General features: G+C 49.7%; 5 protein-coding genes across 12 annotated transcripts; 3 read left to right on the forward strand and 2 right to left on the reverse strand.

Moving 5' to 3' along the window:
* Nucleotides 1-3857: 3857 nt before the first annotated feature.
* On the forward strand, nt 3858-9911 carry LOC117641840 (chitooligosaccharidolytic beta-N-acetylglucosaminidase-like). 2 transcript variants are annotated; one of them, XM_034379519.1, is made up of 10 exons: nt 3858-3914; nt 4246-4462; nt 4541-4724; nt 5018-5098; nt 5212-5486; nt 5559-5778; nt 6092-6394; nt 6607-6772; nt 6861-6983; nt 9348-9911. In XM_034379519.1, exons 1-10 carry the CDS (start codon nt 3897-3899, stop codon nt 9396-9398), a joined length of 1638 nt encoding a protein of 545 aa, XP_034235410.1. In that variant the 5' UTR covers nt 3858-3896; the 3' UTR covers nt 9399-9911. The 2 variants fall into 2 exon arrangements, with proteins under 2 accessions (XP_034235410.1, XP_034235409.1); XM_034379518.1 differs by lacking the exon at nt 9348-9911 and adding an exon at nt 7370-7953.
* Nucleotides 7873-9416, reverse strand: LOC117641846 (calmodulin-like). The gene is made up of 4 exons (XM_034379536.1): nt 9020-9416; nt 8760-8936; nt 8598-8660; nt 7873-8281 (listed from the first exon to the last, which is right to left on the reverse strand). Exons 1-4 carry the CDS (start codon nt 9275-9277, stop codon nt 7967-7969), a joined length of 813 nt encoding a protein of 270 aa, XP_034235427.1. The 5' UTR covers nt 9278-9416; the 3' UTR covers nt 7873-7966.
* Nucleotides 9912-10057: 146 nt separating the features above from the next.
* Nucleotides 10058-16608, reverse strand: LOC117641835 (probable phosphorylase b kinase regulatory subunit beta). 6 transcript variants are annotated; one of them, XM_034379508.1, is made up of 21 exons: nt 16301-16423; nt 15777-15850; nt 15308-15414; nt 15095-15230; nt 14817-15024; nt 14527-14723; nt 14268-14427; nt 13987-14184; nt 13768-13906; nt 13422-13681; nt 12921-13151; nt 12657-12844; nt 12463-12578; nt 12210-12355; nt 11992-12124; nt 11764-11906; nt 11477-11679; nt 11254-11391; nt 10934-11174; nt 10750-10857; nt 10493-10669 (listed from the first exon to the last, which is right to left on the reverse strand). In XM_034379508.1, exons 2-21 carry the CDS (start codon nt 15788-15790, stop codon nt 10493-10495), a joined length of 3243 nt encoding a protein of 1080 aa, XP_034235399.1. In that variant the 5' UTR covers nt 15791-15850; nt 16301-16423. The 6 variants fall into 6 exon arrangements, with proteins under 6 accessions (XP_034235400.1, XP_034235399.1, XP_034235398.1 ...); XM_034379507.1 differs by having other exon boundaries at nt 15777-15865; XM_034379509.1 differs by lacking the exon at nt 16301-16423 and having other exon boundaries at nt 10058-10669; nt 15777-15790.
* Nucleotides 16609-16611: 3 nt separating this feature from the next.
* LOC117641839 lies at nt 16612-20884 on the forward strand. 2 transcript variants are annotated; one of them, XM_034379516.1, is made up of 8 exons: nt 16612-16716; nt 16815-16965; nt 17262-17364; nt 17471-17733; nt 17817-17862; nt 17981-18097; nt 18241-19242; nt 19332-20884. In XM_034379516.1, exons 2-8 carry the CDS (start codon nt 16832-16834, stop codon nt 19518-19520), a joined length of 1854 nt encoding a protein of 617 aa, XP_034235407.1. In that variant the 5' UTR covers nt 16612-16716; nt 16815-16831; the 3' UTR covers nt 19521-20884. The 2 variants fall into 2 exon arrangements, with proteins under 2 accessions (XP_034235407.1, XP_034235408.1); XM_034379517.1 differs by having other exon boundaries at nt 16638-16728.
* Nucleotides 20885-21257: 373 nt separating this feature from the next.
* LOC117641848 lies at nt 21258-22609 on the forward strand. The gene is made up of 3 exons (XM_034379539.1): nt 21258-21412; nt 22000-22116; nt 22198-22609. The coding sequence occupies exons 1-3, from the start codon at nt 21362-21364 to the stop codon at nt 22462-22464; spliced, it is 435 nt and encodes a 144-aa protein (XP_034235430.1). The 5' UTR covers nt 21258-21361; the 3' UTR covers nt 22465-22609.
* Nucleotides 22610-22676: the final 67 nt, after the last annotated feature.

The raw sequence follows: 22676 nt of genomic DNA on the forward strand, positions 1-22676 counted from the left end.
AACCAGTGTTTTGGTTCGAATGACACCGTCTACTTTAGCCCTCCAGAAAGTTACAATAAACGAGGTTAAAACGTGTCAATTTACTTTATCTTAATGAAAAAGAGAACTGTTTTCCAAATTTAAATTTTTTGGTCATTGCAACTTGTATACCCGAGCGCCGAGGCGGTCCCTGCCCCTGACAAGGTCCGAGGTACAGTCCTTGTCGTTCATTTTGGCGGCGCTCGTTCGAACTGGTCCGACGCATCCTCGCCGCCGCGCCGCCCCGCTCCGCCGAGCCGGGCTGGCGGCCGCGCCGCCTATTTATTCCGGCGGCCCGGCGAGCGCGGACCAGTCCGTCGCCAGTGAGCCAGTCAGTCGCTGGAACGGCTCCGAGCGACACGGCCCGGCTTGGCTCTTGGCTGAGCGCAAAGCGCCGCAAAGCGCCGCAAAGCGAATCGGTGCCGCCATCCGGAGGGGCGGGACTCGCAGGACTCCCGCGACGACGACAAGACGGACCGCCGAGCCGCGCCGAGTCGGACAGAGCCGGACAGATCCGAACCCCCTCGAGGACTGCATGATTGGACACCAAGGCAGCCGAAGGCAACGCGAGCGGACATGGTAACGTTCACCTCGGCCCGCCTCGGCCCGCCGGCGAAGTGTGGCTGCGATCCACTGCACTGTGGCGGCCGGGGAATGACCGCCGCCATCCTCACTGGAGGGGGTAACGACTCTTTGATTTCGTGACAGTAAGTTACCTGGATTATCCTCGGATCGCCTATAAATTTAACCGAAAATTCGCCAAAATTGACCTTGATTACTGAATAACCGTGAAGGCCGGATTACCAAAGTCGTTACCCCCTCGTCCTCATTATAAACCCGACAGCCGCACTCCGCCGAGATGTTCTGTGAGTGTACTTGTTCGTCCTGCAAGCCCTGGAGCGTCCCGTTTCCCTGCTTCCAGCTCGCCGTGCTGACCTGGGCGCTGGCCGCCCTGCTGGCCCTGCTGGCGCGGGGACCTCCTGGCGCCGCGGCGGCCTCGCTGGACCAGCCTTCGCTGTACCCCTCGGTCAGGTGAGAGAAATGAGAAATGTGACGCCGGCATGTGCGTCCGCGGCGTCCGCGGCGTCCGCGCGCCTCGCCTCGCTTTGCCTCGCATTGCCTCGCTCGCCCCCGAATGATTGTTTCCACGACGACGAGAGCGTTGGAGGCGAGGACGCAGCGCATCCACGCCATCCCGGCCGGCTGGGCTGCGAGCTCGGCAGCGGCCCACCGCAGAGTCGCTCAATAAGACTCGAACCGAACGTGTGACCCCACCAATGGATTGCTCTCCGAACGAGGAATCCGTTGGTGGGGTCACGCGTCCGGTTCGAGTTCTGTTTAGGGACTCTAGAGCTCGAAACGAGTCTAGAGTTGTTGTCACCTCCACCGGTCTTCTGGCCCACTGTGAGGTGTGCGAGACGGCTTCGATGGCGTTCGTCCGTGCCGGTGCCTAGGTTCTGCGGTTCCGCCGTTCCACGCCAAATTGCTTATCTGAAATGAGGCGCGTGTACCCACGGCCCGCCCGCCGCGGCGGACCGGCCCGCCAGGCCCGCCTCGCCAAACACAGACTGCTGATGAACCACCTGTTCCCGTCGGCGACGTCGCGACGCCGCACAGTCCCCTCAAAGATGCAGGGGCCCAACTCAAATTGAACTATGAAACCACGCTGGCGAACTGTGACATCTGGAACGTCGAAACTGGCAAGTCGTTCTCGGTTGCAGAGAGCGACGATAAAAGAGCGTTATCTCGTCGCTCGCGGTTGCGTTGCCGCCGTCGCCGCGGTCTCGGCTTGCCGCTGCTGCGTCGTCTTGTTTCGGACAAACAGCACCTGTGCCGTGCGGCCGTGCGCACGCCATGCAGAGCGTGTCCTTGGAGGCACGGCAGCACGCGGCAGCACGCCGCCGAGGCCCGGGGCGGCCCGGTCGTCGGCCAGCCTGCCAGCCAGGTGGGCGGTGTGGGCGGGATCGGCGCGATGCTAGGTTGGCAGCCGCGCGACAACAAACGTCCGTGTCGCTACTCTGCCTCTGCCTTCATGGCTTGGCGTGCCCCGTCAGGGGTGCGAGAGAGACAGAGCGCGCCCGGCGGGTAGGGTGTCACCTTAGTAATGACGGCCATGTCTCGTTTTGCAGTGCAGGCGGGCATGTGTCGGGCCCGAAATGGCATACGATCATGTGTGGTCTAGCCCTTAATGGTAATGGGTAGGCCAGCCCGGCCAGCCCGTTGCACCGCCATGTGCTGCAGTGTTGCCTACCCGCCCGTCTGCGGGCGCTCCGATCGAAACGACGCGCCCCCCACTTTATTTTTGTTTTCGCGCCTCCAGTGGACGGCACGTCAATGTGGGCTGCATTGTGTCCAATTGCTCACCTGCCGACTTCCTTCCACACCGAGCCCCACACCGCGCGCTGTCTCTCTCGCACCGGGCCGCGCGTATCGCTCCACGCCGACCGGTGTGAAAATGGAACGCGGCAATCAAACAAAGAAAGAAAGAGTGAGAAAGAGTGATTGACACACACACACACAGCGATATAAAATGGCGCGTGTTCAGACTGCTCGTGAAAAAGATTCCGAAAAAAAAATGAAAACCGTCGATTCCACACCACAATGCAGTTGCGAGTTGTCGAGTCTGAGAAATATCGCTTTGGCCGTGCGACTTTGGATCAAGACCTTTTTATGTTCGCTTTGTGCCTCTGATTGCAGGAGCCCGGCGTTCGTGTACCGCTGTGACGAGCCGCGCGGGGCGTGCGTGAAGACGAAGGCGTCTGGAGGCTCCAGCAGCGCCAGCAACACCAGTAGCGCCGCCTCCAGCGACTGGGACAGGTTCGCGTGGTGAGTCAGTGGAGTCGTCCCGAGTCGTCCGCCCCGGAGTCCGTCGCCCCGGAGTCTCCTGCCCGTCGCCGGCGCGGCGTCCGACGGCCCTCGCGACGGCCCTCGCGACGGCCCGAGCGGCGGGGTCACGATAAAATCTCGAAGCTGTGTCGCCAATGAAGCGCCTCGCCTCGCCTCACCCGGCCGTGCCCTGCCGTGGGCTCATTGGGACTGTTAGCAGCGGCGGCATTCGACTGATGTTGCATCCTCCAGGCGCAGTGGGCCGCCGCCGGGCTAGCTGCCCCGGGCCGCCCCAGGCCGTGTCGCAACGGACTCTTTTTAGACGAAGCCTCGGTCTCGCCTCACAAAAGACCTCTCCTCCCCCTCCGCCTCCCCCTCGCCGTTTGGTTGGACAGGCCCTGCGCACCCGCGTTTGGAAATGGCTCCCTTTGAACGGCAACTGGAGCGAAGGGTCTGAAAAACGTTCCCATCCCCGTCTGCCACGCCGCCAGCCGTCACTCACGCAAATTTTGAGCTCTGCGATTTAGCAAGTCGCAGGCCGTGCGCCGTTCCGGCCGTTCCCAAACCGCGGGGCTCATTTTAGACCGCACCTGCTCTGCACTTTTTGGACACTGCGATCGTTCTCCACGCCTCCGCCCTGCGGCTTGCTAGTTTCCAGCCAGGTTATCTGCCGCTGGTTGACTCGCCGATGTTCCCGCAGGTCCCAGCAGGCGTGCCAGGTGCGCTGCGGCCGTGCGGGCGCGCTGTGGCCGCTGCCGACGGGCACGGTGCGCCTGGGGGCGGGGCTGGTGGCGGCGGCGGCGGGGGCGGGCGAGCTGGTGCTGCCCCCGGGCTGCGCGTCGTCCCCGCGGCTGCACCGCCTGCTTCGCCACGCGCACCGCACCTTCCAGCGCCGCCTGCAGGCCGAGGAGGCCGCCTCCAGGGCGCAGTACGCCCGCGGTCGCGTCAGGGCGCTGCGGCTGCCCCGGCAAGCTGGTGTCGACGCCGACGCCGACGCCCCGACCGACCGCGCGCAGAGCCGCCCCCGACTTCGGCCGCGGCAAGCGCCCGGCATGGCGCCCGGCGTCAGGGTGAGTACCAGGATGCCGCTGCTGCCAATGCGTAGAGTCCTTAAGTGTCTTAAGGACTCTACCAATGCGCTCCCGAGGGCAGTGCAGGGCTCCAGCTGGATGTGGAGCGGGCCGGCCTTGAGGAAGGGCCGCCGCGCCGCGCCCGGCCGCCGCGGAGAGCGTCTCGCTGGACGAGGCCGTCTTGCGGCGGCGCGGCCGCCTGCTCACCGCACACGCAGCCAGCCGATTCGTTCCATTCAATCCCGTCGGCAAACAGCGGCCCGTCTCCACACAGTCGTCGCGGGTAGCAGACAAGAGATTTGACGCGTCTGACTGGTTACTCTACTCGCAGCTCGACGTGGAGGTGTGCGTGGAGACGGACGCGCTGTCGCTGGACTGGTCGTCCGATGAAAGCTACGTGCTGGAGGGACTGGAGAAACTGGACAGCGACGCAGCCGCGCCGCCGGGGCAGGGACGGCAGGGAGTGGTCGTGGCCAGGATTCGCGCGGCCACCTTCTTCGGCGCCCGCCACGCGCTGGAGAGCCTCTCGCAGCTGATCGCGCACACAGGTACGGTACAGTACGGTGAGGGCCAGGCGGCGAGTCACTAGTTTGATTGGCGTTTAATTCATTTGGCGTGCTTTCCAGGGCCGCCGCCAGACGGCAGCTCCGACGGTCTCCTCGTCATCGTGGACCGCTTCACCGTGACGGATGCCCCCGCCTTTCCCCACCGAGGACTTCTGCTGGACACGTCTAGGAACTACTACCCGCCCGCCTACATCCGCGCCACCATCAACGCCATGGCGCAGAACAAGCTCAACGTGCTGCACTGGTGCGTGCCGCCTGGCTAGCAGCACCAACATCGCCACGAACGCAGAGAGTGCCAAAACTCTAGACGCGTTTTATGCTCCAGAGTCGCTAAACAGGACTCAAGCCGAACGGGTGACCCCACCAATGGATTCCTCGTTCGGAGAGCAATCCATTGGTGGGGTCACACGTTCGGTTCGAGTACCCTTTAGCGACTCTGAGCTCAAAACGCGTCCGGGTTATTAACCGCCTCCACCGGCCTTCTGGCCCACTGTGGAACGGCTCCTCATGGCCTGATGACGCTTGACTGACCCACAGGCACATCACGGACTCCCAGAGCTTCCCCTACGAATCGACCAGCCTCCCCCAGATGTCGGCGTTCGGCGCCTACTCCCCCAGGCAAGGCGAAAGTCGGTCTCCACTGCGGTGCCGCATGCGGTGCCGTTCGCCCCGTGACCCCCGTGACGGCCGTGGCAGCCTCCGAGTGACGGTTCTGCGTTCCCTTCCCGCAGGGAGACCTACCCGGCGGCCACGGTCCGCGAGCTGAGCCGCTTCGCGCTGTCCCGCGGCGTGCGGCTGCTGCCCGAGCTGGACGCCCCCGCGCACGTGGCCGCGGGCTGGGGGTGGGGGCGCGCCGCGGGGCTCGGCGACCTGGTGGTGTGCGAGGCGCAGCAGCCCTGGATCCGCTACTGCGTGGAGCCGCCCTGCGGCCAGCTCAACCCGGCCAACCCCAACGTGTACCGCGTGCTGGCGGCCCTCTTCGACGACATGCTCAAGGACTTCTACGGTTAGGCCTCTACCATTAGCCGTTGGCGGAATCCCGTTCCTTTCTTTATTCCCTCGCTCTGACTGCTCTCAGACGCGCCGTCGTCGCCGGTGCCGTTCTTCCACATGGGCGGCGACGAGGTGCACATGGGCTGCTGGAACTCCTCCAAGGAGGTGCTGGACTACATGGCGCGGTCCCTGGGTCGGCCCAAACGCCGCAAGGAGGACTTCGTGGCGCTGTGGGGGCACTTCCAGGCCAGGGCGACGCAGGCCCTGGACAAGGCGCAGCGCGACATGCAGCCGCCGCAGCCCGAGTAAGTCGCCGGAGAGTGAGCCAGATGGCCGGCGCAGGTGGTCCAAATTCTAGACGCGGTTTGAGCTCCAGAGTCTCTAAAAGGGACTCGAACCGAACGTGTGACCCTACCAATGGATTCCTCGTTTGGAGGGAGAGCAATCCATTGGTGGGGGTCACTCGTTCGGTTCGAGTCCCATCCCATTTAGCAACTCTAGAGCTTTACGCGCGTCTAGAATTTTGGCCGCCTCCACCAGTCTTCCGGCCGCCAGCGGTTCACGGTTCACATTGCGAGTCACGCTTCTGGTCCTGACCGTCCTGGTTGTTGCCGCCAGCCTGCCCACCACCGAAGGCCCCCTGCTGCCCGACGTCGACGCCGATGTCAACGACGTCCGCGAGGGTGAGGTCAACTCTGTGCTGCGTCGCCGCCAGGCTCCCGACGACGGCCCTCTGGCCGCGCAGGCCGCCGTCGGCCCGGTGGAACTGGTGGAACTGCCCGAGGTCGCCGAGGACATCGACGACGGCCTCCAGGAGGGCCGCGCCTCTCCCAGTCAGAGCGGCAGCGGCATTCCTGTCATCCTGTGGACGTCGGAGCTGACAGCCGCCGACGTGGTCCAGAAGTACCTCGATAAGGACAGGTGCGTGCAGGGCCATGCAGCAGACTGATTTCCAGAGTCGTTTTCGTCGCTGTCTCTCTCGCACCTGTGCGGAACGCTCCATGAGTGCAAGAGAGACAGAGCGAAGAAAACGACTCTCGGAATCGCTCTGCAGGGCGGCGTGCGGCGGCGGGGCTTCCAGTCCCGCTCTGGCGCGCTCCGCCGTGGCGCCTCTCACATTATCGCTCTTCCAGGTACGTGATCCAGCTGTGGCTGCGGGCGGGGGACCCCCTCGCCAGGGACTTGGTGTCCAAGGGGTACCGCGTCATCGTGTCCACCAAGGACGCCTGGTACTTGGACCACGGCTTCGGCAACTGGAAGGGCAACTCGACGGCGGGCTACCTGTACCACCCGTGGCAGGTACGTTTCAACTTGAACGGCATCTCCTCGCTCCTCGCCTTCCAGCATCATCATTCCGTAACTTTGAATTGCATTGCCGAAAACGCAGGTGGCTTACGACAACGACCCCCTGGCGGGGCTGGGCGGCCTCGGCGACGTGTCGCGGCAAGTGCTGGGCGGGGAGGCCGCCATGTGGGGCGAGCAGGCCGACCAGAGCGGCGCCAGCACCAAGGTGGGTACAGCCATGGCAAGAACACTTTGTACCCAGCGCACAGTGGGCCAGAAGATCGGTGGAGGCGGCCAAAAGACGAGTTTAGAGCTCCGAGTCGCCAAATGGAACTCGAACGGAACGGGTTACCCCACCAATGGATTGCTCTCCGAACGAGGAATCTATCGGAGGGGTCTCACGTTCGGTTCGAGTCCCATTTAGCTACGTACTCTGGAGCTCAAAACGCGTCCAGAATTTTGGCCGCCTCCTCCGGTTTTCTGGCCCACTGTGCAGCGGCTCGCTTCCTGCTCTGGACACCCAGTCGTGTCCCTGTTCTGCTGTTCCTCCCCGTCTGATCGCTGCTAATGGTCGCTGCTTGCCCCTCGGCTCGCCCCTCGGCTTGCCCGCAGACCTGGCCGCGTGCCGCCGCGGTGGCGGAGAGGCTGTGGTCGGGGCCGAGCGCCACCACGTGGACGTCGGCGCGGATCCGCTTCGTCAGGCACCGTGACCGGATGGCGCGGCTCGGCACGCCGTCGGAGTCGGTGCAGCCCGAGTGGTGCACCCAGCACGAGGGCCAGTGCTACTAGTGCTGCGAGTACGACTCAGCGCCGCGGGTTCGAGCCCCGAGGCCGGTGCCACTTTTATTTCTCTGCCCGCTCGTGATCTCGACTAGTTACTTGTAAGGGTGCGTGGGGACGTGGGGAATAAGGGGTTACAATGTTAGTTTTACTTACGAGCGTTTTTTGGAACCGCTCTCGGTGTGAGAATGATCTTATATGTGTGGGCGCTGTAGAGCAGTGCATCTAGTCCTAATTCATTACGTCATTCCCTGTCCGTGAAACACGTGAATCGATCTCAGGTAGATTAAAGAGGGGGTGTGAGATGACTCAATAAGATAAGCCAATAGCGTAGTTTTAGAATATATTTTTTATACTTTTCTCTCGGCCGTGTCGCCCGCAAACAAAATGGAAATAAAGCCTTTTCGAACAACGAAGAACGCCCCTGATTTACACGCTGAGTTCCTCGCAAGACGAGCCAGAGCTGCTCGTGTCTTCTCCGACGCGCTTCGGCTTGCCCTTCTTTTTCTTCTTCTTCTTTTTCTTCTTCTTTTTCTTCCTCTTCTTCTTCTTGCCGAGCTTGCCGCTGTTCATCTTGCTCACGAAGTCCTCGTACTTGACGACGCCCTTCCGCTTGGGGTCGGCGTACTTGATGAAGGCGGCGAACTCGAGCGGGTACAGCCTCTCGCCCGTGGTGGTGAGCGCGTCGTGCAGCACGGCCCGGCTCACCAGCCCCGTGCCCTGCCTGTCCATGCTGCGGAAGCCCTGCAAGAGGACGACGTGAGTGGCAGCGTGCCCAGGACGGCCCAGGACGCACAGTGGGCCAGAAGACCGGTGGAGGTGGCCGAAACTCTGGTCGCGTTTCGTGCTCCAGAGTCCCTAAATGGGACTCGAACTGAACGCGTGACCCCACCAATGGATAGCTCTTCGAACGAGGAATCCATTGGTGGGGTCACACGTTTGGTTCGAGTCCTGTTTAGGTCTCTGGAGCTCAAAACGCGTCTAGAGTTTTGGCCGCCTCCACCGGTCTTCTGGCCCACTGTGGGACGGCCCAGGACGAAGGGCGCGCAGGGCACCTCACCTCCAGCACTTTCTGCTCTGTGATGGGGTCCTTGAGGGCGCGGCCCATGATGATGAGGAACTCCTTGGGCGGGGTTCGGACACACAAATGAGCGAGGATGATTCTTCAAACAACAATGAGTCGAGGCAAAACGAGGTGTGGTCGTTGACGTCGTTGACACACCTTGAAGCGCACGACGCCCCTGATGGGGTCGGCGTCCAGCCACTTGGCCGCGGCGCGCAGTTCCGCCTCGGTGGGGTAGAGCGCCAGGGACCGCAGCACGCAGCCCAGGCGCCCGATGGGGATGGTGTCGTTGAGCACCTCGTCGTACGCGCCGAAGGCCGCGCGGATGTCCCGGACCTTGGGAAAAACGCGAGGGCCAAAACCATTTTCGGGGGCGTGGCGGCGTTCGGTGCGATAGTACGTGACTGGTGAGGTAGTACCTGTTGTTCAGTGTACTCGTACGTCTCCTCCGGTTCCTCGGGCTCCGCATCCTCTTGCTCTTCCTCCCGGAGCTCTGCCACCCCCACGGCGCCGGCGTCCCCGTCAAAGGCGTCGTCCTCCAATGCTGGAGCTGGTTCCTCCCCAAGCCGCTCCGGCCCATCGGCTCCACCTTCCAGACCCTCAGCCTGGCCGCCCGCAGCACTGGCCGCCGCAGCCTCCCCCTCCAGCGCCTCTTCCGCGTCTTCTACGCGATCCATTTATCATCAAGTTTACTACAAATTTTTCTCTTTTTTTGTGTTTTTTTTATTTTTTTTTTGTTTGAAATAGGAAATGTTCTTGGTCGCTACATGTTGGCGCGGTGTGGGGTGCCTTTGTTGAAGGCCTTGCGGACCTGTTGCCAGCAGTCGGCCTGGGGCAGCCTGGGGCTAGCTCTAGCTACCGCTGCCCGGGCTGGTCGTCGTCCCGAAGCCTCGAAGGCATGGCGCCTGCCTTCCTCGAGAGTAGGCCAGCCTGCCACACGCGCGTGCCTTGCGGGACGGCCTACCCTCGACTTCGCGGGCGCTACGGTGGGTGCAACGCTTGACTGGTGAGTCGCTCGCTTGCTCCGCCCATCCACCCATCGCAGAGGGGCGCAAGCAAAGCGCCCTTCCCGACCGCCCAGCCAAAGCTAAGATAAATCGACATCGCTTTGTCTCATAAAATGACGTCAAAACGACTCCACTCAGATATGGCTTTCATTTTCAAGATATGGGTGGCCTTCCTCCGAGGTGTGCACCGTTCAGGTGCACGCACAGGGCGCAAGACACTTCTCCTTACAGGCTCGACCCAAAAGGCCTCGCTTTGAGCTAGGAGGGCCTGAGTATTTAACTTTGCTGTCATGTGTGTTCACGTGTAGCGAATACTGCTACATAAACGCCGTGGGCCACCTTGGCCTGCTCCGCCCTGGAATTGGAACGCGTCTTCGACGCCCCTGGGCGCAAAGTATTGTACCGGGAATGGCAAACAGTGACAAAATCTCTGCCAACCACACTAAGAAGTTTCTGGTTTTATATTTTATTCTGAATTTTAGTGCTTCTGGACCAGATTATAAATATGATTTGAAAACAGATCACATGATGTTTGATTATGCATATGCAATAACAGGCATAAAATCTTAACAGAATAAAAACAGTAAGATACAGACAAGATAAATGGCACATGTAGTAAAAGGGACACATATTTTGGCACTGAAAAGATCACAGAATGTCTTTCATATTTTTTTTTAATATTCTGCTGAGTTAAATCTAAAAAATATTTTAGAGATGAAGTATTGATAAAGAGAAGCTTACTAGACCAATATCATAAGTCTAAACAAGTTACGTATGGCACTGTCAATAGAAGGAACTATTATTTCATTTCAACAAGTTCTCACTTCTTAACACTAATAGGTGATAATTAAAAGCATTTTGGTGGGAAGACAACAAGTTCCCAAATTATGACACCTTGCACATATCGTCATACTGTGTATCATTATCATTGTCAGAACCTGTAGCAAGCTGGCCACCCTGTAGAACATTGTTCACTACTGCCCGAGCAAGGTAGCCTGTTGTGATTGAATGCGGAGCTGAGAAGAACTTGGTCTGGTCTTTGGTCACTGGGAGCTTATTGTCCTGGAAGTAAGATTATCACATTAAAGAGCGTAGAACCACTTAGCATGTATTTCCTGAGAGAAGATCTATTTCAATCTCACCTTGCAATACATATGGAAAGCCTCCATTACGAGCTCGTCCAAGTCCAGATGGTTTTGGAACGTTAACTCTGGATTCCTCAACAAAATTGTAGAGATGATGCACAGCAGCTTTGGAAGCAGAAAAAAGGAAATAATATTCTGACTTTAAATGAAGAGATGATATGAAAGTATAATAAATGCATACCTCGACCACCATTTGCCTATATGCTGGTGCTTGTATGTGGTTCAACATTTCTTCAACTAGCAATGCAAAGTTCAATTCTGATCTAGTCATATTGGAGAGTGTTGGCTGAGCTGGCAAGTTGTGGCCTTGCACTTGGAGTCCACCAGGGGTTCTAGTCATAACATCCCACACGCGGTTATAAAAATGAGATGGGACCCGACATAGACACCCTTCCAGCTGTCTCCTCTGCAAAGGTGTTAGGCTTGAAAGAAAAAGAAAAGTTGGATTAGCCAGAAAATAATAAGATTCCATAAGCAAAAATACTGAACAAGTTGTCTTACTTTTCATTGGAGGCCCAATCCTTTACAGAGAGAACTTTGTGAAGGAGCTGTCGAACTTGGTATGGACTGTGGTTCTCTAAAGACATGGCATCTTGCCCCAGCATTTGCAAGTATAGCTTCATTGCTTCCAGCACCCACCTAGAGCAGAGTACGTAATGAAAGTATCAAACTGTGCAGAAGAATCGACACAAAGAAAACAATGATTATGAGACAGTACTCTTACCCTACTCTGATCTTGAGAATGCCTTTGAACATTTCAGGATTTGTAGCAATAAGGCGGCCACAATATAAAACAACCTCCTGTTGCAAGACAGCCTGGATCACATCATAGGGTTGTATCCGGTTATACATGATAGACTGAATTTCTGCAGGAGTCAGTGGCTTGTCAAAAACAGTCTCTTGGTGTCCTATTGCTCCTACTGTAAGCTAAAAGCAGGAAATAAATGTATTAGAACTGAACAGAATCCAAATTGAGGACAAACTAACACCGCAGATTGTAAGAAAACAAACCTGCTTTCCATTAACAAGGACTGTTGTAATAAATGGACTAATACTGTCGACGGTGTGATGGAGTAGGCTGCTGCAGTAGCGAACAGCTATCCAGTAATGGAGGCCGCAGGCCTGTTGATAGAGACTCCTCAAGTGCTCTGCCACTGAATGTGCAAGGAAACAAAAACAAGTTGAAACAGGTGAAACATACTATAAAAAGCCCTGTGGAACAACGAAATGTAATCTCACCAGTAAGGCCATTCACATCATAGTTGGGGCCCTCCCTTTTCAGAAGAATGCCAAATAATTGACATTTGGCATGCAGGCCTGATGAGCCTCTGATTGCATCAATTACTTCCCAAATAGGTTTTGTTTCAAGATGCTGGAACAAATTTCACCACCAACCACAGCATAAGTCACAAACGGTAAAGGAAATTCCCGCTAGCTTTGCCTTTATCTTAGCTTACCAGATAGCTCATGCTGTCTTCTGAATAATTCAATGACCGAGGTACATCAGTCAGGCTCTGGTAACCAATGTATTCATGCTCCAGCTGTTTGAACTGCTCAAACACCATCTCAGATGTGTCAACAGTGTTCATGAAATCAAGATGTTCTGCAGCAGAGTACAAGTAAAACAGTCAAAGACTTTGCCGCCACTATGACTTTCCTTACCAATCTCTCACTCAGGACTCAAATTTACGATATAATAAACAAACATACCTATGCAGGAAGAGGCAATTAAGTTTTGCAAACGCCCAATACGAACTTTAACACTGTCGCAGTAACCTTTCTTCAACATAGCCATTAGATCCAACATTTCTTTAAACTGTGGGTCCCTAAAATAAAACAAATTATTAAAATTAGAATTATTCCATCAGATGATTGACAATTAACTTTACAGCTGTCTGACCCACCGCATATGCTCCTCACGAATGAGTAGACAAACAGTAGGACGACCAGACAAACGCCAATACCGACCAACAAATTGAAGCTCTGTTTTTATGTCATCAATTAACAAGGCCATATCACTGTAGAGATAGAACTCTGACACTTCAAAAATGAGTGGATAGCACAAAACAGTCATTCCACAAACTCGATAAACCTAAATAGAACAGTTATGCCATTCAGACTAGGAATGAGACTATATTATAGATCTATATTCACTTGACAACAAATACCTTGCTAGTGCCTAGCGCTCCAACAGGACGCATTGGTCTACCCTTTAAACCAATTTTACGGTTTACTCCCAAGTTTTGATAAACTTCCTCCAATTTCCGGGATGACCATATTTGGACAGGCTCCACTTCATGAGGAGTCTGCGTTTGGATTCCATAAGTAGCCATCATAGCTTGAAGTCGCATAGACTCAGCAATAAGCACAATTTGTACCACTAAATCTGTAGCAGTACCCTGCAATAAGTCATTTAGTTTTAATACATTTGCAAGGATCGATTTAGCAAGGACTGTCAAATTTTAATCAGGCATATTAGCTTGATTATTTGAGGTAATGTATCACTCAAATGCTATGTATTTACTTACAGTAGATGGCTTGGCCTGATCCCAACCATGAGTGCAAGTGACACACCATACTTTTATTTTATAACTTTCTTACTAATAAATGTTAAAACACACACCTGATGCTGACAGATGCTAAATCAACTAGTAAAGGCTGAAACCAACCTGGAAAGCTGAATAGCGACCACCCTTTCGGGGCCGGTTGAACGAAGGTAAGTACCGACGAATGGGGTCGAGCTCATTGATGTGAAGCAGACCGGCCGTAAGAAGCTGGGCAATAATAAGCATTGATTGATTCCAAAGGCACAAGCCGCCATCACCCCCTCTGCCCTCCTCACTGGCCAGTCTCACTGATGTTCCAGGGTCCTGCTTTTCGATTTCAATATTTTCCTCAGGGACATAGAAATACATAGGTATTACTGGATCTGCAACAAAAATTGTTTAGTACAATGGGGCAAAAAACAAACAAAATAAAAACACAAGAAGGTGGTTTTGCTGGAGAATCATTTACCCCCATTGGTGTCTTTCTTAATGCGAGGCTTCAAAAGATTTTGATACTCTTCTACCTGCTCAGGTTGAGATTTAAATACACCATCTATTATCATAAAAATGTAGAAGAGTGGCCATTCATTTTCAATTCCCTCAAACTCCTGCAAGCAGAATGGCCATACCCAAAATAAGTAACTCAATTAATATTAAGATAATGATTAATTATGAGAAGTCATGTCACCTTTGTTTCTCCGTCCTTGTAAAATCGCCGAGAAGTATCTTCCAACACACTCTTGTAGCCATCTCGTCCAAAACGCTTGAAACCATATTGGCCCTTTAACTTACGGACAACATTAGCCTTTGTTTCTGTACTCAAGAGTTCTTCATGAGTTGCAAATGCTGGGAATGATATTGTAGGGATAAGGGAGGCGTCCACTGCCTACATAAGAATTGCAAAATTGCAAAATTTATTAAGAAATTATAAAAATTTTATTGACAGTAAAATACTCTTGAAATTGTTACCTTGGAACTTGACTCCCTGGGCAGCATTGTTTCAAAAATACTTCTGTTTCGGTTGTGAGCATCAATATCAACATAAATAACAGACCAAGATGCTCCTTTTTCCCCAAAAAGATTACACCCATTAATAGCTTCTAGGGCACTCTTTGCCATTCCAATGGAGCTAATCAGTTCAAAGCAAGCAGTCCAAAGTTGGAATTAGAAACTGGTAGAACAATGAGATAAGAGATTACTTAGAGTTCAAATTTTATTTGACACCAACCTTGCATGAATCTCAGGTGTGCCATCATTGTATTTACTTCCACGCTCCCACATCCCATAATCGGGCGTGCGGTAAGCACGCTCTACATAGTACACCAAATTTTGAACAAATGCTACTTCATCTTGAGTGTAAATTATCTGAAGTCCAGATGTAATCATTTGTACCAAAAAAATCAGGTACAGGGACACAACATCAATCTAAAGCGAGGAAACAAAAAGGCAGGTATTTGCTAGGGTAAATAATCAAAGATGTATATTATATGCTCTACAAACATGGTGACATGTTCTCACTTGAAGATGGGTATATTCATCATCAGTATAAATGATATCTCCAGTGATGAGGTGAAACTTGCAATGCAGAGCATGTTTGTTGCATTGGTTTTTTTTGAAAAGCTCAATTCTTGACGCTTGTTTAATCCAACACTCCAAAATCCCCCTCATGCATTTTACAGAAGATTGGCCTAACTCATATGATTTTCCACGGTCATCATCTATTCTCCTAAAAACATATTTGACTTTGTCAGATCGTCATCAAATAGATTTAATCATTTTTCTCTGAAAATAAATACCTGTAGGCCTGATAAAGGCTCCAAATAGCAGCGGCACAATATATACTCTCCCGAACACTTGCTACCTCTTTTTCAGTGGAGACAACTGGGAAGAGACCTGTTATTGAACTTTGGTACCGTAGTAGCTGCCTCTTGACTTGAAAGAAAAGTGAATTTGTCAATTAAGTATCTAATGCAAATGTAAAAAACAAATGAACCAAAAGAAAAATGTACCTATTCCATAATATATGTCTAGTTGACGAACTGTTTCTTCATAATTAGACATCTTTAATTTCATATCAATGTCCAGCTCGCCAATACTGGGGCGTTGCTGGATTAATCTGTAAAATACAGATACCTTTTTACATACATGTTCATAAGTTTAGCTATGAACAAAGTAATAAAGGAAACTCCCCAACATAAACATGCTTTCCCAAATTAGAAAACTGAGGCAGAAGCCAAAGTCATTTAAAGCACATTGATAGACATACACATAACAGCACAAAAAAGGAAAGAGCAAACTCCGAAAACAGTTAGAAGGACCAAGGTGGTGCGAAATCGAGACAAAACAAATAGAAAGAAGAAGACATTTCACTGGGCAAAACAGTAAAAAAGACAAAGCAAAAGCCATGACCAAAAAAAGTGAATTTTTAAAAAAATGATCAAACACAAAAATTGATGTAAAATTAAAGGGTGGCAATACCTCTTTGAAATCATTTTTGTTGAAGAGATGAAAATATGGAGTTAAGAAAAAGTCGAACTACCCATCAAAGTCGTCTGCAAAAGCATCCACTACAAAATAACACAACCAGAATATTTAAGGAAAAAAGGAGAAAAACAAATTCTAAATCAAGCACACAATTCTGCCACAACTATGTACATCCCAACACCCTGCAACATAAAAACTATTGTACAATGCGTGAAGATAATTTGTACAAGAAAACAGGTCGAAAAATGAGCGCACATTAATTTTCAAAATAATTTGAAGTCATGAAAAACGTTAGGATTGAAGCACACAATAGAGCAAATTTACAGGCTGCTTGAATTCTGCGCGACAAAAATAATTCGAGAGGCAGCTTTGCAGGCAGTTACAAAACAGAATAAAAGATAAAAGACTAATCCCCAATAAAAATGTACGTCTAACCTCCACTCCTTTAACGAAGTAAGAACTTAGCAGAGTTTTACAAAGTGACAGACGTTACAATAAAAAATAAATGAATAACAGACCTTTAGGACTACCTCCTATACCGGAGGTACCAAAATAATAGATGCTATATTCTAAACTCTAAGAAAGGTCATGTTGACTTTGGGGACAAGGTGGTCAAACAATAACAACTAACAGCTGACTGACTGTAAGCACTTGTACAAAACTGACTTATGATGTGTGCAGTGAAACCAAACCTGAGGCACGATAGTAAGTCTTCTCCACTAGAAGGGAATAAAATAACTAATAAACTTATTCCGTTTTCAATACTGACTCCGTAAGGAATGCCACAAAGCTCATTCAAACAAAACAGATGACCTCACTACGTTGGTACAACTGGCATATAAAACAAACCAACACACACAACAAAACAAACAAAAGATAGTAGATAATTTTCAGGTTTACCAAACCGTTTCACACACCATTAACTTCAATTAAGGTTCAGTAAATTGTATCGTTTAATTCTTAACTTTGTATTTGTTACAGCGTTGTAAATCTCTTTTTAATTCTATTCCTTTTTACGTTCCTGTTTTTTAGGAAAATATTGCCGAAACATGGCAGAAGATCTTCTAGACATTTTGCGGGATTGTGTTGAAAACAAACGTCAAATTAAAGAAGTTAATGGGAAAATCTGTCTCGGTGAGCGACATTTTCCGAAAAGCGTCGATACCACTTTTCCAATTCATCTGTAAGTACTTTGTTTCTTGGTTTCTGTCATAATTGAGGTTAAGTTCGTACCCGGTTTTCATTTCATTCTATATTTTAAACAGTGTGAGCATTAGTTGTCACTGTCATCAGTCATTAATTGACACTCCCTGCAATCCCTAGTAAAACCAATATACTCTAGCTACATTTTCCTGCTATCTTCATTCTAAGATTTAATTGTACCTAGTGTGGTACTCTTCAGAGAACTGTTGATCATTTATAGCCCAATGTATTTTCCATCTTTGCAAATGTTGTCAATGGAATCATTTTATTTTTCAGACCTAAAGGAGATAAGCAGCAAGAATTTTATAAACTTCATGAGGTACTTTTCTTCATGGACAATCACACACTGACTCATCCTGAGTATTCAAAAAGAGCGCAGGTTAGTATTAAGTTTTGATGATTAAGTTACACTAGGGTAGGTTTAACTAGTTAGTAGAAAAAATATAACTAACAGCTGAATCAACTTGCTTATTTTTTTTCCCCAGGAAAAAAAGATAAGATGTGTGCGTCGGCCTGATAGGAAGCCTCTCTTATTAAGAATATATGGGGATTCTGGAGTCAAAACTGTCAAAACCAGATCAGCAACACGGCATCAACCAAATCAAATTAACGATTCACCCAGTTTTGTACCTGAAGATAGCACTCCATCCTCATCACAGAATCAGGACATTGGAAAAAGAAAACTTCAAATGGACAGAGGTACTTTTGAGATAAAGAAACAGAAGACTAATATAAGGACATATTCTCGGTACGTGCATTTTTGGGCTTGCATGCTACATTGTGACATTAACATTTTAAATTTGTGTTGTGCTTATGGTCTGTTCATTTCAGGAAGCGATCTCCTCATGAGTTTAGAAGGCAGGACAGTGCAAATGAGGTATTTACTGAAACATGATGGTCTATTGTGGTTCAAAATACATACTATTTGGCTATTTTTATCTAAATGCTTGCAACAAATTGTTTATAAAATCTTTACTTGCACCCTCTTTCTTTAGGATCATACTAGTGACATGGATAATATCAACAGCATTACATCTGAGGAACTGGACCTGGTCAAGAACGACAATTTAGCTATGGATCAAGCTCTTAAGTCTATGACATCTTTTCTTAAGGTAAATTAATTTTAATTTTATCAGTAAGTGGTTATTATAATGCCCTCCAAAGAGCCAGCCAACTTTAGTAGAACTCGCGGTGGTAATACTACCTTGTTTGTCTCTACACCATTATTAACATGTGTTAATTTTTACCATTGCAGGATCATTTGGGCGTTACTGATGACCAGCTAAATATAATTCAAAATAGTGAGAGCAATACCGTGGACTTGAGTAATGTTGCGTCTGAAGTCAAGAACAAAATTGTACATGCAGGTGTGTTTTTGAGCACTAAATCCTCTAGTCGGACAAATGTTGATGTCCCAAGACAGTGCTATAGGGCTATCAAACACCCTTTGCGGGGTTGGGAAATGACAAAGCAAGATTTGTCATCTGTATTATTAGGTGATGAACAATTGAAGGAACATGAATCACCTTTTCTTGATGATTCCCTTTCCAAGGGGTCTATCCTTTTAAAGCGTGCATTTTCTATCTTGATATCCCAATTGAAAGAATACAACAAACCACTGAAGTCGCATGATGAGTCTGACACATTCTGTAAAAAAATTGTGAAAGACTGTTTAACTGATGCTGTTGATGGTTTTCGGGATATCTTCAATGAACTTGTTTCCTCACAAAAACTTGAAAGTCAGTTAGACAGTTTGGAGAAATGGGTGGATGTGAGTAGGACAGAACTAGGGAAACTTTTTAATTCATTGATTAAGACTCTTCAGTCATTACGAGATATTTCTATATCTGACCATAAGCCTCCTATTTCATTGTTTCACCTCCCAGAGCCCACATTTAGTCTGGCTCTAAATCCTGCTAAAGTTACCCACAGTGTTGTTTTAGAAATGTACATTCGCATGGGCTTGGCAGAATTAAAGCAAATTCTTGATATTATTTTGAGTCATGGTTCAGAGACTTCAGAATTGAAAGATGATGAATCCCCAATTGAAAATCCCTCGAATGTAATCCTCGTAAAAGAAGAAACAGTAGATGCACTGGGGTCAGATACTGTAGAAAACATTGAGTTTGTGTCACCATTCTTTGGCTCTCAAAGTATTGAACAGATAGATTCTACAAGTCAATCTACTTCTGGTTCTGGAATGGATCCAAGTTTGCAGCAGAGTAATCCAGAATTGGAGGCGATCGTACATCACACTGTAAGTATCTGCACTTCTGACCTGTTTCAGTGCCTTATTCAGACTTTTTAAATTGATTTTCTGTAATCGGTTATTTGTACCCTTTCCAGAATGGCCACACAAAGACGTACAGCAACACCAGTTCAGTTCATAGTACTCGTTCTCGTCCTCGTCGCCAATCTGGGAGTGACTACTGTCAGTTCAACATGTTCAAAACCACTGTAGGGAGCACACTTGTTTCCTCTTTCAAAAAGCAAATACAAGAGAAAATTAATGCCAGTGATTTCATTTCTCAGTAAGGCCATTTTCCATTGCCAAAATTGTTTTAGTTAATTAGTTAAGAAATGATTATTTTAGAACTTCCAACACCTTACTGAAGAGACCTGGATATTTGTGCCTTGTAAGTTTACCTGCTGTGATGAATAACGACCAAAGTAGATTTTGAAAAAATTTATTCAGTATCATTCATTTTAAAACTGACATATAATCCAGACTAAAGGAACTACAACCCAAGTTATTAAAGGCTCATTGTACAATCTTCATCTCTCACTTATTAGGATAAAAACACTTTTTGATTGTCACTGAATGTTAGTAGATTAATGAAAATCTTCATGAGAGAAGGTTTCAGAAGTGTTTTTCAGAAGCAAGGTGAACCTGGCATCACAAGTGAATGTGCATTTTCGGTTACAAGGATGGTCTCTGGAGTGAATCATACCAGGTGAGGAAGGCAGTGCATGGCTGATCTACCCCACCTGGTAACTTTCATTCTTATGATTGTATTACTTCCTGTGAGAAACCTGCCATCAAGTGGACAGTCCAGGAGTATTGTTATAGTTTTATATTTCATGTTAGTTATTCTTGTGTAAGGATGGTGTTCTCCCCATTATTCCTCCTTGTTGCCAATATTGTATAGCATAAATATTTATATTTTGTTTGTGTTTTGTTATTATTTACTTTTGTTCTGTATATTGATATAGAATCTCGTATGTTGAGAGAACCATTTATGTTATGATAGTTTGCAGCTCTTTACCTGTTAAAGTGACCTGACTTTCCACTAGTAAAAACTAATGGATAGTGTTATCATGTTTCAAACTTATACTGCTGTTTGTGTTTTCTTCATATTTTGAAGTGAGCTGTCCTTCATTGTGCTCTTAGATACATTTATGTGTATTTTTTAGCATTGTTCCTACCACATCATACTTCCTTTGAAGTGTTTTGAAATTGTGAAGAGGAACCCGTTTAACAGATTGGGCAGGATTGTTGTGATAGAGCCCTTGCATCACTGAGAGGTATAGGCTTCCATGATCCTTGTGGGCCGTAAGTTATGTGAATTTTCTCAATTTTATTGCCTTTTTGTTTGATTTATTAGTTTATTGTCTGTTTCAACATTTAAGTATATTGTTAGTTTTTATTATTTTGATGTGCTTGAGACATAAGTATGGCAATTTTTCATGTATCAGACAGTTATGTGTAAATAATCATACAAAGAAAAAATTTAAACAGCGTAAAAACTATATTTTTTGTATCAGTACCGAATTTTTCGTGTACAAACAACGCTGTATACATGCACTAGCACTGCTATATATTTTCTGACGATTTTCATTCCTAAAATGTTGATTACCTTTATTTTATCCAATTAAAGATTTATTTAGTAATTTTTGAAGTGCTGTCTAACTGATTTGTTGTTTGTTTGTTTCCTACCCTGATGGGATTTGGATGGGGATGTTGGATCTTCTAGTATGCTCCTGTCCTGTCACCCATGTTGCTTGGTCCCAGTACAATATTACAACTCACGATGTTTTCCCATCATGACACTGCTTTGTCTCTTCCATCCTTCCTGGGCCGTGTCAACGGGTGCGAGTCTCAGAGTAGGCGTGCTACTTCACCACAAAAGTTTAGTCATGGATTTATTTAGTATTTGAGTGTTTCTCGGAAGCAATCCCTCCAATCACGTTCGCGCATCTCGCTTTGACGTAGGAGACGGCCGGCCCTTCCGGATCTTATCTCAATTATCACCACTCGAAGGTGGAGCCGAGACGCGCTGCGCATCGCTGCGCATGGGCTAGCACCTGTAAGGCATTATAAGGCCGGTCGCCAGGCGAGCAAAGCTTCAGTGTGCTCTCGATTCCCGATAAGCAACATGATCGCTGCATTGGTTTTCATCGCTCTGGCGGCCGGCGCCCAGGTCCAGGTACTGTTTACGCTGATGACATGCCTGCGGTCGCAAGGGGGTGGCCGGGGAAGTCCACAGTCTGGCTGCAGGCCGCTACCTAGCCGAGGGGGCCTGTCCATGGTCCACGCACCCCGCCCCGCCACCCGCTGCAGGCCGAGGGGGAAGTCCTGCAGTCCACGCACGCACTGGCACGCACCCCCACCGACCTCGCCGACCGGCTTCCCTCCAGGCTCCAGCGGCGGCGAGGCCCTACCCGCTAGGGGAGGGGCAGCCTTCAGCCTTCCCCATTGTGCCTTGTCTAGTCGGGAGGCAGTCCCGAACACTGTCCTTGCTGTTTCTGAAGGGACTGCTTAGCCACAAAATGGAACCAGGATGGTGCGCAGGTGCACGCGCCTGTGTTGCATTTTCAAAACGGAGAATCACTGTTTAGAATAAGTCCTCGCTTTGTCTCTCCGCAATCATGAAGTTTAAGACACTATCGATTGGACATTCATGCCTACTGTCAATCACGGGCTTATCTCTTGATAAGCAATTAGAACTGTTGTCACTTGTATCGGCTATCCTGCAAAAAAAGAAAATCAGCGACGATGTTTTTTTCCTAACAGGGCTTCCCTGGCAGCGACCCTGTCGCTGAGGCCCTGGCTGTGCTCCCTGAGCAGGCCGAGCTCTTGGGTGCCCACCTCGGCGACAACGTGATGTGCCTGATCAAATACCTCGGCAAGGTCAGTAGCATTTTCGACAAGCCCCGTCTGCCCTGAATGCCTACCTAGCGTTGTTTGATATCGACGTCGCTGCCGCTGCAGGTCCAGGAAGTCGTCAAGAGCGGCAAGGAGGATCTCCCACTCGTGGAGGCGGCCCTCAACACCCTCGTCAGCAACGTCAAGGCCTGCGGCAACCAGCCCCTCCTCCCCAAGCTCAACTGCGGCCTGCAGGCCATCCGCGACTCATGGGAGAACTCCGAAGACATCCGCAAGGCCGCATTGGCACTCGGTGAGCAAGCAGCTGCTCTCGCCAAGCAGATCAAGGAAGACTGCTTCAAGAGCAACTCCTTCCTGCAGACTGTCTACTAAGTTCACGTCATCAGCTGAGATCTTCTAACTTTTCATCGTTTCAAGGTTCATGTCAATTCTGACATATTGACTTAAGAAATAAAAGGACTTAACACATTCCCTGCCTGACGAATAATGGAAATAAATGGTCATTATTGAGCGGTTTCATGAGCAGTTGAACATTTTCTGGAATTTACTTAACATCACCTCAAGGCGGAGGAAAAAGGGCGGTG

The sequence above is a fragment of the Thrips palmi genome, unplaced genomic scaffold (assembly GCF_012932325.1).
Source record: "Thrips palmi isolate BJ-2018 unplaced genomic scaffold, TpBJ-2018v1 HiC_scaffold_15, whole genome shotgun sequence".
Classification (NCBI taxonomy): Eukaryota; Metazoa; Arthropoda; class Insecta; order Thysanoptera; family Thripidae; genus Thrips; species Thrips palmi.